The sequence below is a fragment of the Azolla caroliniana genome, unplaced genomic scaffold (genome assembly GCF_043228905.1).
Source record: "Azolla caroliniana isolate FFs.n. ecotype wild unplaced genomic scaffold, voAzoCaro1.0.p SCAF_12, whole genome shotgun sequence".
Taxonomy (NCBI): domain Eukaryota; kingdom Viridiplantae; phylum Streptophyta; class Polypodiopsida; order Salviniales; family Salviniaceae; genus Azolla; species Azolla caroliniana.
Window position 1 is genome coordinate 3472097 of NW_028230447.1, and position 19809 is coordinate 3491905.

The window sequence follows — 19809 nt, forward strand, 5'->3', positions numbered from 1 at the left end:
TTCCATTGCTGCTTAGATTGTGTAGTGTGTTGATAATGGTTCCACTAGCGTTATCCGCATGTTTTTATACACTTGTATTTCCACTAGCGTTATTGTTCGGAGCTTGATCCCGTGTGAATCACCTAAGAAATAGATTAGATCAATTTTAAATACAAGTTTGAAAGCCTTAATAAGTTTGTTATTTCCACCACATTATCCTAAAGTTCACTGTCTTACATTGTCCACAATTATATACATATGGTTTGATCCCATACGAACAAACTGAGGAATAGATTAGATCAACTTTAAATACAAGTATTAAATACCTTAATAAGTTAGTTATTCCAATCACATTATCCTAAAGTGCACGATCCTACATTGTCCACAATTATATACATGCGAGTATGGGTCAAAGTATAAATTATAACTCATTTTATTAGTATGGTTATGTTGGGAGACAGGTTCCTTCGGATGGGAAGGGAGAAGAACAGTGCCGACGAACAAACTCGGCCGAGGCCGACAGGCCAAGGCCGAAACGGTATGAACCGGATGGGGAGTACCCAACTGCGGAGAGCCGGATGGTGTAGGCCCGGCCCGACTGCGGAGAGCCGGATGGTGTAGACCCGGTATGAACCGGATGGGGAGTACCCGACTGCGGAGAGAGCCGGATGGTGTAGACCCGGTATGAACCGGATGGGGAGTACCCGACTGCGGAGAGTCGGATGGTGTAGGCCCGGTATGAACCGGAGGAAGAGACATATTTGTAAATATGTTTCTGAGAGCCCATCGAGGCTACATTTGTAAATAGCCGAAAAGTCATATTAGTATAAATATGACTTAGGGCAAACTTTTAGTGTTGGTGTCGTTTTTTTGTTGTTGTTATTCTTCCTTGTTGGTGCAAGAAGAAGATAGAGCGCGTAACTGTACAGAGAGAGAGAGAGAGAGAGAGAGAGAGAGACGAGGTCGTTGCCTCTGTTGTAACCGCCGCCTGTGGCGAAGATCTGAGAGCACGAGGTCGTTGCCTCAGTGAACTCACTGTTGTATATTCCTACATAGTGACAGTTTGCAGCCTGTGGGCTGCCGTGGTTTTTCCCCTATTTTGGGGTTTTCCACGTAAACCTCCTGTGTACCATTTCTCTCCTTTGTGTCGCGTTTCATTACCTGTTTTTCTGTGTATGAAAAGAATCTCGGTTGTGGCCGAGCGTCGGTCATAAGGAATGTCGAGTTCTCTGCAAGTGGTATCAGAGCGAAATCGACACAGAAAATGGACAAATCGTTTGGCGGCATGTTCAAGCTCACCGGCTCCAACTACTCAGTGTGGAAGTCGAAGATGAGGGACATGCTTGTGGTTAAAGACCTCTGGCTGCCGGTTCAGTTCGGGGACAAGAGACCGGACAAAATCGACGCCGCGATATGGGAGGTGATGCACATGAAGACAACGGCGTACATACGGTGCTTCATCGACATGAGCCTGTACAACAACTTCAATGAAGAGAGCAAGGCTCATGAGCTCTGGGAGAAGATCGGCATAATGTTCCAGAACAAAAATGTTGTCAATCAGGTGTCGGTATTCCGGAAGCTAGTAAGACTCCGGTACCAAGATGGCTCCAGCATGGCGGAGCATATGAATGCCTTCCAGGGGCTGATTCACCAGGCAACGTCATTGGAAGTACCTCTTGCCGATGAGGTCCTAGCGCTACTCCTGCTCAGTTCCCTCCCGGATAGCTGGGAGACGTTGGTTGTCACTTTGGGCAACGCCGGGCCGGAAGGAAAACGGTTATCCCTAGCAAGAGTAAAGTCGAGCTTGCTGGATGAGGAGGCTCGTCGGAAAGACAAAGATACGAGCTCCGGCTCCAAAGCGCTCCTTACCGAATCGGAACGCGGAAGACATAGAAACCGTAGTCCCCAGAACCGGGAGAAGTCGGGGACACGGTCAAAGTCAAGGGGGAGGCCTACTTGCTTCTATTGCGGCAAGCCGGGACACTTCCAAAAGAACTGTCGGCATTTCCGTAAAGACAAGGAAACCGACGGTACCGATTCGAAGCAAACCCCGAACCGGAACGGTACAGACCGGAATGGTAAAGACAGGAGGGGGCCGGACCGGAAGGGAACGACGGCAATTGCGGCAAGTGAAGAGGAGTTGATGCTCATCACCGAGGAGAGTGAGATAAACCATGCCGGCGACGAGATGACCTGGGTGGTAGACTCCGGAGCGTCGTTCCATCTTACCCCGGACCGGAAATGCTTCTCATCCTACTCAACCGGTGATCACGGCTGTGTCCGGATGGGGAATGAAGGAACATGCCGAATTGTCGGCATAGGAGACGTGTGGCTGACAACACCAACCGGATGCAAGTTGCTGTTGAAGGATGTCTGACACGTTCCGGAAGTTCGTCTGAACCTGATATCAGCCGGTCGGCTAGATGATGAAGGCTACACGGGTAGCATCCGGAACGGTGTCATGAAGTTCAGCAAAGGGAGCCTGATTGTGGCTCGGGCCCGGAAGGTAAACACACTGTACCTGATGAATGCCCGGTTATGTCCGGAAGAAGTGAACGTGGCTTCCGACACTGCCGGTGAGCTGTGGCACAAGAGGCTATGTCACATGAGTGAGAAGGGGATGAAGAGGCTTGGAGACGACAACCTCATTCCAGTGAAGAACGTGCACTTAGAGAAGTGCACTGATTGTCTGGCCGGTAAGCAGAACCGGACCTCCTTCCGACCAAGGCCACCGATGAGACGTAATGCACCACTGGAGTTGGTGCATACGGATGTTTGTCAAGTAGACACGAAGTCACATGCCGGAGCGCAGTACTTCGTGACGTTCATAGATGACCACAGCCGGAAGCTGTGGGCCACACCGCTGAAGACGAAGGATCAGGTGTTTTCAGTCTTCAAAGAGCTCCACGCGAGAGTGGAAAGAGAAACCGGCCGGAAGCTGAAGGCGGTTCGAGCAGATAACGGAGGAGAGTACCGGGGGGCAGTTCGAGGAATACTGCCGCTCGAAGGGAATCCGGCTCGAATTTACCGTGCCGAAGACGCCGGAACTAAACGGACTGGCCGAGAGGATGAACCGGACCATAATGGAGAGGGTCCGGAGTATGCTAACGCATGCAAAACTACCCAAGAAGTTTTGGGCTGAGGCACTGTCGACGGCGACATATGTGATAAACAGATCACCCTCAGTACCCTTGGACAGAGACACGCCACAGAGAGTATGGACCGGTAAGGAAGTGTCCTACCGGCATCTGAGAGTGTTCGGGTGTCTCGCGTACGTGCATGTAGCAAAGGACCGGAGAGGAAAGTTAGATCCAAAGACCCGGCCATGCATATTCCTCGGTTACGGTGACGATGAGTTCGGCTACCGAGTGTGGGACCCGGTCGACAAGAAGGTATTCCGGAGTCGAGATATTATCTTCATGGAGAACAAGACGCTCGCCAACTGGGAGTCGGAGAAGAAGATAATGAACTCCGAGTCGACCGGTAAGGATAGACTCTACAATGAGCAGACCCAACCGGCAAGAGACCGGTTAGCACTCGAGGAACCAGCCGGTTACGGTGAGGATACCGAACCGGCAGAAGAAGAAGTAGAGGAAGCTGAGACCGGAACCGGTCAAGACCCCGAATCGGATTCGGATGAAGAGCAAATGGAGGAACCGGTTACCGAAGCCCGAAGACGTAGATATCCTCTCAGAGAGAGAAGGGCGCCCCGGAGATTTCCGGATGCAGAGAATGTCCTGCTGACCGATGAGGGGGAGCCGGAAAGCTTCGAAGAAGCGAAGGAAGACACCCACAGCCGAAAATGGTTAAGTGCCATGCAGGATGAGATGGATTCCCTGCATGAGAACCATACGTACGAATTGGTGGAGCTGCCGAAAGGAAAGCGGGCACTTCGAAACAAGTGGGTGTTCAAGTTGAAACCGGGAGATGCCAGCAACCCCCCGAGATACAAAGCCAGGATCGTGGTGAAGGGGTTCCAGCAGAAGAAGGGCGTGGACTTCGACGAAATATTTGCCCCGGTAGTGAAGATGACCTCCATCCGGACGGTGCTGAGTATAGCAGCAAGCATGGATCTCGAGGTAGAGCAGCTGGACGTGAAGACGGCATTCCTTCACGGCGACCTCGAAGAGGAAATCTACATGCAGCAACCGGAAGGATTTGTGGAGAAGGGGAAGGAGCACCTGGTATGCCGGTTGAAGAAGAGCCTGTACGGACTGAAGCAGGCTCCCCGGCAATGGTACCGGAAGTTCGACTCCTTCATGACCGATCAAGGGTACCATAAGACGCAGGCCGATCACTGCGTGTTTGTGAAGAAGTTCATAGGAGGGGACTTCCTGATACTCCTCCTGTACGTGGATGACATGTTGATCGTCGGACGAGACCAAGGCAAAATACGGATGCTGAAGAAGGCTCTCAACCGGACCTTCTCAATGAAAGACTTGGGTCCGGCAAGACAGATGTTGGGGATGCACATCATTCGGGACCGGTCAATGAAGCAATTATGGCTGTCACAGGAGAAGTATGTGACAAAGGTGCTTCACCGGTTCAACATGTCAGATGCAAAACCGGTCGGATCGACACTTCCGGCAAATTGCAAGTTGTCCGGCAAGCAAAGCCCGAAGACAAAAGGAGAGAAGGCAGATATGATGAAGATTCCATATGCCTCTGCCGTCGGGAGCTTGATGTACGCAATGGTTTGTACCCGACCAGACATTGGATACGCAGTCGGAGTGGTGAGCCGGTTCATGAGTAATCCCCGCAAGGAGCATTGGAATGCGGTCAAATGGATACTCCGGTATTTGAAGGGCACTTCAAATATGTGTCTCCGATTCGGCTCCGGGAAACCTCAACTGGACGGTTTCACCGATTCGGACATGTCGGCTTATGTGGATACCAGCCGGTCTACATCCGGGTATGTGATGACATATGCAGGGGGAGCTGTTTCATGGCAGTCGAGGCTGCAGAAGACGGTTGCATTGTCAACCACAGAGGCGGAGTACATGGCGACTGTAGAAGCCGGCAAGGAAATATTATGGATGAAGGACTTCATCGGAGAACTCGGTATCCGGCAAGAGGAATACCGACTCTACTGCGACAGTCAAAGTGCCATCCACCTTGCTAAGAATGCGGCCTACCATTCCCGGACGAAGCATATCCAGCGGAGGTATCACTGGATCCGGGAAAGGGTAGATGACCAGGAGTTCGCACTGACGAAGATCCACACGACCGAGAACGGGTCAGATATGCTGACCAAAGTGCTGACACCCGACAAGCTGGACGCATGCTGGAAGAGGATCGGGCTGGAAAGACACCCCATGCCGGAGTGAAGGGGGAGTTTGTTGGGAGACAGGTCCCTCCGGATGGGAAGGGAGAAGAACAGTGCCAACGAACAAACTCGGCCGAGGCCGACAGGCCGAGGCCAAAACGGTATGAACCGGATGGGGAGTACCCGACTGCGGAGAGCCGGATGGTGTAGGCCCGGCCCGACTGCGGAGAGCCGGATGGTGTAGACCCGGTATGAACCGGATGGGGAGTACCCGACTGCGGAGAGTCGGATGGTGTAGACCCGGTATGAACCGGAGGAAGAGACATATTTGTAAATATGTTTCTGAGAGCCCATCGAGGCTACATTTGTAAATAGCCGAAAAGTCATATTAGTATAAATATGACTTAGGGCAAACTTTTAGTGTTGGTGTCGTTTTTTTGTTGTTGTTATTCTTCCTTGTTGGTGCAAGAAGAAGATAGAGCGCGTAACTGTACAGAGAGAGAGAGAGAGAGAGAGACGAGGTCGTTGCCTCTGTTGTAACCGCCGCCTGTGGCGAAGATCTGAGAGCACGAGGTCGTTGCCTCAGTGAACTCACTGTTGTATATTCCTACATAGTGACAGTTTGCAGCCTGTGGGCTGCCGTGGTTTTTCCCCTATTTTGGGGTTTTCCACGTAAACCTCCTGTGTACCATTTCTCTCCTTTGTGTCGCATTTCATTACCTGTTTTTCTGTGTATGAAAAGAATCTCGGCTGTGGCCGAGCGTCGGTCATAAGGAACGTCGAGTTCTCTACAGGTTACAAGTACACCTCATATTTTTGTGAAACTTAACAAATTAATATAACTCTTTAACTTAGTGTTTCCCATGTCGCACATTAGTGACATATTGAGCCATTGTTGAACTTTATTATGCCTACATTAACTTATCAACATGTCCAAACTTATTTGAATTTCTAATGATCTCCACTCGTAAACCTATCATGTATTTTTAAGCCCACAACTTACGATTATGATCATCAATGAAGGTTATGAAGTATTGTTCACCGGAATGAGACCTCGCATCCACATAGCATACATCGGTGTGAACAAGTTCGAAAACAATTTTCCTCTGCATTGGAAGCCTTGGCCGAAAGGCAACCCTATTTTGTTTTCAGGCCAGGTAGTCAACACATTTGTCCAGATGCACTTTGTTCATCTCCGGTAGGAGATCTTTCTCAACCAGCATTTGCATCCCCTTCTGGCTCATATGGCACAACCTCTTGTGCCACAACTTGTCATTTGTGTCTATCACTATATTTACCTCGTTCTGACTCAGTCGTGCATACAATACATACAATGTGTTCTGCGTCTTGGCTCGAGCCACAATCAGGTTCCGCTTGCAGAATTTCCATGTCCCGTTTCGGAAGTTACTAATGTAACCTTCATCATCCAACCATCCAGTTGATATCAGATTCAATCTGATATCCGGAACATGGTGCACTTCCTTCAGCATCATTTTGTAGCTTGTCAATGTCAGCAAACATAAATTGTCGATTCCCACAATCCTACATGCATTGTCATTTCCCATCTTTTCATAGCCATAATCGCTGACTATGTAAGATGAGAAGCTCTCTCTACTGGAGGTTAGGTGAAACGACGCGCCGGAATTGATCACCCATGTCAATTCATCGTTGGCTAGTTAACTTCATTCTGTTCACTAATGAACAATAGCTCCTCCTCGCTTGTGGTGACGGCTGAGGTGGACTTGTTGTCCAAAATCTTTTTCGGTTCAATACCATGAGCTCCCCCTTTGTCCTTCCGATAATGTTGATAGTTCTCCTGGAAGTGTCTCAACTTCCCCTAATAAAAGCACGTGAGCTTTCCCTTCGACTTCAACCTTGGCCTAGACTTGTCCCTGTTCTGCGGACTTCTCTGCTTGCCCCTTCCTTTGTTGGAGTTACCTTTTGTAATTAGGGCCTTAGGGTCAGAGATGGACTCTCTATCCTTCCAGCGAGCTTCTTCATTCATCAAGCTCGACTTCACCATCTCCGAGGATAGTTGCTTCCCCTGCGGTCCCACATTACCCAAGGTTACCACGAGCGTCTCCCAATTTTCTGGAAGGGATCCCAACAACAACAATGCTAGTACCTCGTCGGTTAGAGGTACTTCTAGAGAGGTAGTCTAATTGATCAGTCCTTGGAAAGCGTTTAGGTGCTCAACCATGCTTGAGCCATCCTGATATCTTAGTCTTATGATCTTCCTGAGAACAAAGACTTTGGTAATGGTGTTATTGTTCTTGAACATGAACCCGATCTTCTTCTATAGGACATCGACTTTTGTCTCTTCATTAAAGTTGTATAGATTCATGTCTATAAAAACACCTTATGTATGTCGTTGTCTTCAGATGCATGACTTCCCACGTTGATGCATCGATCTTGTTTGGTTTCTCATCACCATACTGCACTGCCAATCATAAATCTTTGCAAACGAGCATATCTCTCATCTTCGACTCCCAGACTGAGTAGTTGTAGCCGGTTAGGTTGAACATCCCGCCAAGATATTTGTCCATCATTCAAATACATGTTTGTTATATATGAGGTCAACCACAATAACCAAACTATAGAAGAACAAACAAGGCATAGAAAACGAGACAAGATATTATCATGGAAAAACCCGGAAAGGGAAAAAACCACGGGAGCCCACAGATTCCAAACAAAATCACTATATGAAGAGAGTACAAAAATTGTGCCGATTGACTCGCCACAAGAACCCCGTAATCTGGTATGTTAACAGCACTCTTGTTCTGGAACATGATGTCGATCTTCTCCCAAAGTTCATGAGCCTTTCTCAGATCTTCATTGAAGTTGTTGTACAGGCTCATGTCGATGAAGCACCGGATGTATGTCGTCGTCTTCATTTGCATCACCTCCGACATTGTGGCGTCAATCTTATCCATTCTCTTGTCCCCGAACTAAACCAGCAACCAAAGATCTTTGACCACCAACATATCCCTCATCTTCGACTTCCACACTGAGTAGTTGGAGCCAGTGAGCTTGAACATGCCGCCGAATGATTCTTCCATTTTCTATGTTATTGGCTCTAATACCATATTGAAGAGAATAGACGCGGAATATTGCTCGGCTATAATGAAACACAAAAATGGGAAGTGGAGAGTACACAAAGGAAATACACAGGATGTTTACGTGGAAAAAACCCAAATAGGGAAAAAACCACGAGAGCCCACGGACTGCAACTATCACTATAGGAGAAAGGTACAATCAGAGCTTCAAAGGCAACGACCTCGAGCTCTGTATCTTCGCCAACTGGCAGTTACAACAGAGTATCTCTCTGTATCTCACACTCTCTCCCTCTCTATCGCTCTCTATACAACAGTTACAACAATATAAACAACAACACTCTCACCATGCTATAGCGATTGCCCTAAGTCATATTTATACTTATATGAACTTAGGGTTATTTACAAATATAGCCTCAATAGGCTTACTCAAAAAAACATATCTACAAGTATGTCTTCTCTACCGGTTCTCATCGGCTCTCTTCCGGTTCTCACTACATCTCATCTGGTTACCGGATCTCTTCCGGTTCTCACCGGGTCCTCTTCATTCATCATTGGATCCCATCCAGAGGGACCGATTTCCCAACAGATTACGAGGTGAGATAAAAAATCTTTTGCTTAACTTTCCTAAACCCACATCTTTGAATGAGGTTATTTCCCAAGTTGTGCATTGCAATAACCATCTCTTTGAGTTCCGGCAAGAGGTATGTCCTCACCGGATCCATCCACCTTGGCTAGCCGCTTCATCTTCATCGTCAACTCCCGCCATAGATTCTAGCTACCCCAATGGAGATCGATAGAATTCACTATCAACCATTGACTAACGTGCAACGATAAAATTGACGGGCCAACAATTTATGTCTCTATTGTGGCGGCCCTGACCATTTTATCCGTTCTTGTCCAAAAAGGGGATCCCGTCGTACACCACATCGTGTGGATGGGGTTAACATTTTCTGCCAATAGGAAAACTCCAATGTCCCGTTGCAGTAGGGGTTGTGCATCTGGACCACAAGAGTCGACAATTGTGTCAAGGGCCCAATCAACCGACTTCCTCGACAACAAGCTTCACACTTCCGGTCACTCTTCATTTTGGCTCTACCACTCTGAAGTCAAAAGCTTTGTTGGATTTTGGGGCTACGTCGTGCTTTATTGACATCATGTTTGCATGGACACACAACATTCCAAGAAACAAAATAACTGTCTCGATTCCAGTTGAAGTGATCGACGGTCGAACGCTCTCTTCTGGTGCAATCACAAATACAACAATTCCCTTGAGTCTCCACATAGGAGCCCACCAGGAAGAAATCATCTTGGGGTTATCATGGCTCAAGACTCACAATGCAAAAGTGGATTGGCGATCTCGCTCCATCAACTTCACCTCGAATTCTTGCACACGAGGAATTACTTCCACTCTTCTTTGAGCCAATGCTCTGCCATTTGTTTGGCTGCCTACTCCGGTGAGGACCATGTCAACGGTTGCTCCCACTCATGTTTCGGGGACAACTCCCATTTCTGCTCCAGTGAGGACCACATCAATGGTTGCTCCGATTCCAGTCTCCGCTCTGGTGAGGACCACCGCGTCAACGGTTGCTCTCACTCATGTTTTGAGGGCAACTCCCATTTCTACTCTGGTTAGGACCACGTTAGCGGTCGCTCCCATTTCCTCTTCAACAAGAATCCTGTCAATGATTGCTCCAATAGAAACAACATCGATAGTTCCAACTGTATCGGCCTCCGAAACAAATTCCACTCTTGCTCGGGTAAGTAATACGGTGTTAATTGCATCCATTTCTAATTCGAAGGACATGGCGGTCATGTCCACTCAAGACACTACCCTATGTAGTAGCTCTTTTCCATCAAAATACAATGATTTCTTTGATGTATTTGAGAAGAAAAATGTTGATCATCTACCTGAACATCGCCCATACGATTGTCCAATTGACTTGAAAGATGGTGCTTGTCCTCCTTTTGGCCCTATCTATGGGTTATTTGAACCTGAACTCAAGGCCCTCAAAATATACATTGAAGAGAATCTCACAAAGGGATTCATTCGCCACTCAAAATCTCCAACTGGCTCTCCTATTCTATTTGTCAAACAGAAAGATGGAACTCTACACTTATGTATCGACTATCGCGGGTTCAATCGAGTCACTGTTCGAAACCACTATCCACTACCTCTAATCCCCAAACTCCTCGACCGACTTCGGGTTGGGCGTATATTCTCCAAAATTGATCTTAGAGGCGCCTACAACTTGGTACGTATCAAGCCTAGAGATGAGTGGAAAATGACATTTCGAACCAGGAACGGGCATTTTGAATACATGGTAATGCCATTTGGTCTCACAAATGCTCCTACTGTTTCTCAACATATGATGAATGACATCTTCCGAGAATATCTAGACCAATTTGTGCTCATCTATCTCGACGACATACTTATCTTCTCACAGGACTACATAGAGCACACCAAGCACGTCCGACTTATCTTGTTCAAACATCGAGAACATGGACTTTATGCGAAACCCGAGAAGTGTGAATTTGATCAAATCTCAGTTGAATTCCTCGGATACATCATTTCATCTGATGATCTCACTATGGACAAGAAGAAAGTCGCAACGGTTCAAGAGTGGGAAGTCCCCACCAAGGTCAAGGATGTACAATCATTTTTGGGGTTTGCCAACTTCTATCGTCGATTCATCCAAGGATTCTTTACACTAGCGCAACCACTTATAGCACTCACTCGGAAGGATTCCCCTTTTTGCTGGACTCCAACAACCCAATTGGCATTCGAGACACTAAAGAAAGCTTTTACCTCGGCTTTGGTACTTATTTATCTAGATCTGACCAAACTATTTATAGTCGAAACTGATGCCTCTAACTTCGCCATCGGTGCCATTCCCTCTCAATCAGATAAATACGGGATTCTTCATCCTATTGCCTTTTCTTCTAGGAAGTTCACACCCCCCAAGATCAACTACCCAATTTATGACAAAGAACTCTTTCCCATTATTGCCCCCTTTGAAGAATGGTGTCCTTACTTGGCGAGCGCCCAACACCGTATCTAGGTAGTGACCAATCACAAGAACCTTGTCTACTTCACCACTACTCGCATTTTGAACCGAAGGGAAGCGCGATGGTCGACCTTCCTGGCCGAATTCGTGAAAAATGTGATACATGTGCCCGCGCCAAAGTAGTACATCATCACCCCTATGGTCTACTTCAACCTTTGCCAAATCCAAATAGGCCATGGGCCACCATCTCGACGGACTTTATCACTGACCTTCCAGACATTGATAGATTCAATTCAATATTGGTGGTGGTTGACAAATTCACAAAGATGGCACACTTTATTCCATGTTCTAAGGCAATTTCAGGGATGGAAACAACAGATCTATTATTAACAAAAATTGTGTGCCTTCACGGTTTACCGGATGACATTATCTCTGATTGCAGTCCCCAATTTATGTCTCATTTCTGGAAACGCCTCTTCCAGACACTTGGAACTTCTACCAAATTTTCGACAGCCTTCCACCTTAAGACAGATGGACAAACGGAACAAGTGAATCAGATTCTAGCGCAATATCTCTGTTGTATGATAAGTTATCAACAAGATTATTGGATCAAATTTCTTCTAATGGCCGAGTTTGCCTACAACAATATCTCTTATCGCAATCCCCAATTTATGTCTCATTTCTGGAAACGCCTCTTCTAGACACTTGGAACTTCTACCAAATTTTCGACAGCCTTCCACCTTAAGACAGATGGACAAACGGAACAAGTGAATCAGATTCTAGCGCAATATCTATGTTGTATGATAAGTTATCAACAAGATTATTGGATCAAATTTCTTCTAATGGCCGAGTTTGCCTACAACAATACTCTCCACACATAAACTAGCGTAACACCCTTGTTCGCAATCTATGGGTTCCACCCACGCTTTAACATAGCTATCCCTACTAGTTCTGTGAATCCATCTACTGAAGGACAAGCTCATTTGATGAGAGAAGTGCACCATGACCTATCCCTCGAACTCTCCATTGCTCAGCAATGACACAAAGAGAAGGTTGATCGACATCGGCAGGATGCACCTAGTTTTAAAGTCGGCGACATGGTCTGGCTATTACGTCGGCATATTCTGACAACTCGTCCATGTAACAAACTTGATTACAAAAAATTGGGTGCGTTCCAAATTGTTGACAAAGTCCACCCTATAGCTTTCCATCTTGCTCTTCCATCACACTACCGAATTCACAATGTCTTCCATGCATCTCTTCTTGAGCTCTACTATCCATCCTCAATTCCATGAAGAAGCATCGAGCCGCCACCCCCTGTGACATTGGCAACCAGGGATGAGTATGAAGTCGAGACCATTCTAGACTCACACAAGAGCCGACGAAATCTCCAGTATCTGGTCTTGTGGAAAGGGTATCCCATTACTGAGGCCACATGGAGCCTACAAGAAATTTACTCAATGCCCCAAATGTGGTTCATGATTTTCATATCCGATATCCTCACAAACCCGCACCTTCTTGAAGTCGGCGCTTAAGGGGAGGATAATGTCATGAACATCGAGTCGAGTTTGAGCCTTAAGTATATCCTAGACAAACTTTAGACTTTAAACTTTTGTATAAAGAGTGGTACGTAAGACTGAGTATGTAAGACTCGGTATGTAAGACTTAGTATGTAAGACTGAGTATGTAAGACTGAGTATGTAAGACTGAGTATGTAAGATTTGGCATGCAAGAATCATTATGCTTGTTATTATAGTATGCCTTCCGATAGATCGCCCTGCTCAAAAATTTCCACTATCTCAATTTCAATCTGCACTTCGACAATTATTGGAAGCACATTGTGGAGATCGAAGAGAAGGACATCCCGCCCATTGTCTCACTTGACTAGAAGACTCGCCACAAATTGGAGTACTCCCCAATCCGCTTCCCCTCATGTTTCTCTTTCCACGATGATCATTGCCCAGGAAAACATCCTCATCCTAAGAAACCTCTCCCAAATGCATATGTTTGATGATTACTCCTCTTAATATCACGTCCTATCCAATTATTCCAGACTATGTCACATTGATTATTGAATTATTGTTATTAGACCTAATTCCTCAACTTGTATATCAATCTGGGAGCATATCTCATCTCATCACAATATCCCTCAAGAAATAAAGGTCGTCGATTTCGCCCATCCATATCGAGATAAATGAAGAAATTCTTTCCTTGAGGGGATAGCTTGTAAAATGTTTTATTCTTTAGTATTTCAAAACAAATTCTTCTTTGGTGGTTGCAAAACTACAGACTCTCATTAAATCAATCTTCCACTAAACTTGAAAGGATCATCGATCATGGATCTTCTGTCGTCCAGATAATCAGAATCAACAGGTCATGCTACTCTACTCGAAGCTGAATTTCAATTGTACAAAATTTCATAATTCACTTCTCTGCACCAACATTCTTTAAAAGAAGCTCCAAGTGCTCCTTTACAAATTGATTGGGACATTATTGGACCCACGCATACAAGTCATCTCAAATGAACATATTCGGCAAACTTCAAAAGAGAAATCCTCAACCCTAGTGGCCCCACTCAAATTTCACATGTACACACTTATATGTACACAACATCAAACTAAAGCTTAATCACGTCATGACAAATTTTCCACAATCTTCATCTAGGAAGAAAGAATTGACCAAGATAAGTTTGGAGAACTTAATTCTCTCTCGGTCTTTTTCCTTTTTATCACTATCATATATTGGCTCATAAACCAAACCTAGGTTCCTATTATGGATCTGGAAACTTTTTTCGATGCAAAATTCCTATTCAAACCTAAGATCTATTCCTTTTCTGGCTTAGGATGCTTCCTGTGATGTGTGCACTTTTCTAATTTCCCTATATCAGATCTAGACTTTCCACATTTGGCTCCACGGTCCTTGGAGTTTTTCAAACCTAGAAGCTGTATTTAAACCTAGGCAGTGATTGTAATTTGGAGCTAGTATACTTTTTTGGGCATAGGCTCTCTCGGATGTTTTCAGACCTAGGAGCCTTATTTGGACTTAGGTGGTTTTGAGTTCCACGATCTGAAATGCTATCAGTATTAAAAACATTGATTTAATCATACAAACTATGCAATTCAAATTAAAATTAAAACATTGCATGATCCTACTTATTGACATTCTATAGATAAGAAAGCATACACTTAGGGATGTATAGAATATAGTTTCATAATTCTTAAACCTTTCGCGGTGATTTTTCAAATACGTATCACACCTTACCTCCAAGTACATAAAGTCAGAAAAGGTACAGTTCCAAATCCCAAAAAGATTCTATACATGGTAAGTATCCATCCAACAAACAAAAACCAATCATTATACATGCATCAAAAGATGTGAAGAAACACGAGTAGCCTACTCCAATCAAAATGCTAATATACATATGATAAAATATATGAGGCAACTAAGAGAGAATTGAATGAAAACTAGAACACTCCAAAATGTGAGCTATTGATGAGCCAATGTACATCATTCATCAAGTTCGTTATCATGGCAGTAAATATTTGCCAACATGACATATGTTCCAGGTTCTTCAGGTGCTAATTCCATAATATGTTTGGCTGAGTATTGTGCTAGTTTAACACATGCTTGCGCTCTACATATGCTAAGTAAGGTAAGCCATGTGATTGCAGTAGGCTTACGTGGCATCAGGTCAACAAGTTCACATGCCACATCAAGACGTCCGATCCTCGCAATTAAATCAACCATACAATTATATTGATCTTCTACAGGCTTAGTCTCAATATCTTCATCGATATATAGAAAACAAGATAATGCTTCACTCACCATACCAGTATGACTACATGCTGTGAGACAAGTGCTATACGTAGCCTTGTCTGGCTTCACTTCTTTGTTCAGCATTTCCTGAAACAGATTCACCACCTCAATGCCTTGCCCGTTTTGAGCATACGTGGCAGCCATAACATTCCACATAATTGAATCAGATTTTTGCATTAATTCAAACATCCTTTCAGCTTCTTCTAAGCACCCACATTTTCCATACATATTTAATAGAGCAATGGAGATATTCTTTTCGATATCCGTGCCATTCTTTGCCAGGAAAGAATGAACTTCTCTACCATCTTTTAAGAAGCCATAGCTAGCACATATTGAAAAAATGCTAATGTTAGCAACCTCATCTTTCACATTTAACTCCTTATAAATAACTAATGCCTCCCGTGGGCTCCCACAATGTTTGTACATGTTTAGCACACAAGTTTCAATTGAGATATCAGCATCAAAACCTTGACACAAAATTGCAACATGAAGTTTCTTGCCTTCATATAGAAATTCTTGCATGGTAAATGCTGAAAGAACATTGATGAAAGTGACCCTATTTGGGAGAAACCCTTCCTCATACATTTGCAGGAATTGTTTTAACGCCTCCCTGGCATGTCCACATCGAGCAAAAGCACCGATAATTGCACTCCATGATACAAGATCAGGATTGGACAAACTCATGAATACTTCAAATGCATCTTTTATACTGCTGCATTTTCCATACATGTCAATAAAAGCATTAGAAACCATCTGATCAGGTCCAAACCCACTCTCTAGAGCAATTTTATGTATTATCTGGCCATCACTAAAAACTGCACGGTTTGCACAAGAGGAAACAACACTAAGGAAAGTAATCTTATCCAAAGCGATGCCATCTTCCCTCATTTCATCGAGCAGATCAATCACATCTTTGCAATTTCCAAATTCGGCGTGAGCAGCGATAAGGACGGTCCATGCAATAAGGGTTCGTTCACATAAGGCATAGAAAACACGAGACGAATCAACGATTCTACCACATTTTCCATACATATTTACAAGATTGGCCCCTACAGCAGGGTCACGATCGGCACCAAAAGATGCGGCGATTGCATGAATTTGCATACCATGAACGACATCTTTATCACTAGCACATGCGGAAATAACGCTTGTGAGAATGTGTTTATCAGGAAGGCATCCTTCTCTAAGCATATGATTGAAGGTCCTGATGGATTCGTAGCTATGGCCATCTTCGTCCAGTGCTCTTATCATGAAATTCCAACCAAATTTATCTCTATGTCGCATGTGGGAGAACAAACAGAGAGAATCAGAGAGGGATTCACACTTACCGTACATTTGTAAGAGAAGGTTGGACAAGAAGCCTTCTTGCCATAGCTGGCTCTGCAGAATGCAAGAGTGGAGGAGATGGCCATGGCAAAGATCTTTTCTGCTGGCGATGTCACGGAGAGCAGAGGCGAAAGAAGCCTTCTGTGCGTCCAAATCCGAGCAGTCATGGCTAAAGCTCCATCGCTTGAGCATTCGAGACTTCTCCTCATTGTTAGGTTAGGGTTAGGGTTAGGGTTCTTTTCTGAGTTCGGGCAGAAGGGGGGGTTTAATTCCTAACTTCAGTTTTGGATATTTACAATAATACCCCTCTCTCCTACAACTAAACCTCCAATAAACAACACTTCATAAATTTCTCGACTTCACTGGACATGTTATGGACACTCAAAAATGTTCTTAAAAAACACCCGGCAAAAGCCAAGTTGGCCACACGTGTTCCTAATGTCCCTTTTCAAATGGAATACAAGAGAAATGCGCGAGATCAATTCTATCATCGCAAACTCGATCAATCATGTGGCTTTTCTACATAAGAGGGGCAAGCGCTTTGCATCGTCACCACCTCTCATCCTGTCATAGTGTGTGTGATGCACAGAACCTCATGGTCTTGTCCCTAGTCGATCACCTTTGTGTCCTCTATCAAAACATAAGCTCGTGTGATGACAAACATTGGAGGTGGTCATGCTTCTCTGACTGTAGTTTCAATTCCCAGAGCGTTTCACATTTTTTTATTATGATTTCTCTGTTCTGTGTAGTTTGAATTACGATAACAAACTTGATGGATGTCCTACGAAGATTCAAATTTGTCGTCTTATATTGCTTGAAGAGAAAGATATAGAAGAACACAAAAAGTTATTCAAGAGGAGATTCAATTATTACTTATAACGATCAAGAATAACTTTATTGGTATGCGCACTTTAAAACCTTAACATCGGTAAAGATCCAAGTTTGTGAAACTTTTGGTAACTTTACTTATAAAAAGATGAGAAAAAGATTAACCATGTGTTATAGTGATACAATGGATTTTTAAACATTAAACTCTTTTAGGATGTGGTTCTACTTTATGTGATTGATGTGAACGTTCAAATAAGGATGTGTCATGCATGCATTGTGAATTGTGTTTTACAACGTAGATTTACATTTAGTGGGAATTTCCTTTAAAATGGTCATTTGAAGTCATAAATGACCCCATGCTTTTTGCTCAATGTGCATGGCCAGCAACAAGCATGAGAGAAAATTCCAGCGATTTGATGTTCAATGGGGGAATTTGACAAATGCATGTTTATTGCATCAAGATTTGACTATATCCACTTAGACTATTTAAACAATAACATTTGCCTGTCCTCCAAGATTGTTGTTAAATTCTCTTTGTATCTTCTTGTATAAAAGGTAAAAAGGGGCCTTTGGGTTGTGGTTCTCATTCTATCTCCGTTGCCTCCTACTTATGAACCAAATTCTACCATATATCCCTTCTACAATAGTTAATGGAAAACGATTTTCTTCTCTAGTACTCTATTTCATGGAGAAATTATATTCCTAATTAGTGTGTGGTGATTACGTTTTTCTTAACTTTAATCTCATGAAGTCTTCTAATCATCTACAATGGCCTGGAGTTAAGAGATAAGTGCTATATGAGTTGAAGCATGATGTGGCATGTGCCTTTAGGGAGTATTGCTTCCAAATCCCATTATTTACCCATGGTGAGGAAGCAAATCCCTTAGCACTTTGTAGTGATGCTTGGAAGTGCAAAACAACACTCCATGTAACCCTTTCAAGGGAACACAATTCTTGTGGGTGCACAATAAGAACTTTCGTTAGGGTAGTTTTATGTTTGACCAAAGACCTAAAGAACACACATCATGATTACTAAAAAGGCAAACAATGGCAATTATCAAGGAGTGACACAACACCCAAAGTCGTAATGAGACAACAAAAGTTCAGTCCACAACAAGTGGAGATGGTGGCTTCACTATTTACAATAGTACCTACATGGAAACATTCTCTCTCTCTCTCTCTCTCTCTCTCTCTCTCTCTCTCTCTCTCTCTCTCTCTCTACAAACGACCAACACCCTCGACGCCCTCAAGTTCTTCATATATATATTTGGGCCTAAATACTTTAACGTGTCCTACATAAACATCAATCTACCACTGGAGTACAACATATTGTCGAGAGTTTACAAAATTGTTCGATATATGGATATGTAGATGCCTTTTGTAGGAGGGTTTTTAGTCAAATTCTAGTTTAATTAGCTTATCCAATGACATTTTCAAGTGAGTGAACATAATGCCAAGATTGTACATTCTTGTAACCTTTCTACCATTTCTAGTTTCCACTAACACAAAAATGGTACATCTTTGTACGACCGTGTGCATTACAAAAGGGTTTTGCATACATGCTAGATCCAATACTTGTCAAGTGAAGATAAATTTTTGAGTGAGTGTTTTTTTTGCCCCAACCTTATTGTGGGATTTTCGAGGGGATGACTACAATGCAAAAAATCTTACATTTTTTGTAGCCTTTTCGCAAATGTCTAGTTTTCACTGATGTTGACACAAAAATGGTATATCCTTTTACCCTTCTTGCATTGCGGTCTGTGTTAATGAAGACCTTCCCTTGAAATTGTACACCCTTTCCACAAATAGCTACAAGTACAGACACAACAATTCACTCAACAAAGTTTCCAAAAACAATTCTTCACTTCCAATGAGAAACTTGTTAATATGCATAGTATCGTTTTCCTAGCATTGCACCTTTTTTTTCACCTAGTTGTATCACCCTTTTATGAGTTACAAGTACACCTAGTTGTATCATCCTTTTATGAGTTACAAGTACACCTAGTTGTATCATCCTTTCCTGAGTTACAAGTAAAGCCCCAATTCATAATTGTGCATATTTTTCTTCAATGTTCTATAATATGATTTGATGTGTTGACATTGATGGTCCATTCTTTACTAAATTGTTAAGCAACATTTCTATTTAAAATGATAAAGCTTCAATATCCTTAATTTTAGATCTTGACTAAACTCTATGTTCAATTTTGAGATTTAGGAGCATGCCTAAACTCTACATTAAATTTGATGTTTAACACATTGACTAGAGTAATGATACCTGTTCTTGTTGCTTTTATGATACCTGTTCTTGTTCTTTGTTGCTTTATGCGCTGAACTATAGGCATATATTTGATTTCTCATCTTCAGAAGGTTGGTCCATCAATACTCATCCTAACAACAAATCAAGGACCATCATCATGTGGCCCACATTATCAAATATGCTTCCATTGATTCAAGGACCTAAACTAACCCATCTTGGAGATTTTAGAAGTTTTATTTTCAACTTCCATGTTAGTGAAAGAGCATGCAAAAACAG

At 43.7% G+C, this 19809-nt stretch overlaps 1 protein-coding gene across 1 annotated transcript; it reads right to left on the reverse strand.

Annotated features, from left to right (window-relative positions):
• Nucleotides 1-14753: 14753 nt before the first annotated feature.
• LOC147856842 (pentatricopeptide repeat-containing protein At3g53360, mitochondrial-like) lies at nt 14754-16701 on the reverse strand. Its single transcript, XM_087328934.1, has one exon. The coding sequence runs from the start codon at nt 16638-16640 to the stop codon at nt 14814-14816; it is 1827 nt and encodes a 608-aa protein (XP_087185060.1). The 5' UTR covers nt 16641-16701; the 3' UTR covers nt 14754-14813.
• Between the last annotated feature and the right edge of the window lie 3108 nt (nt 16702-19809).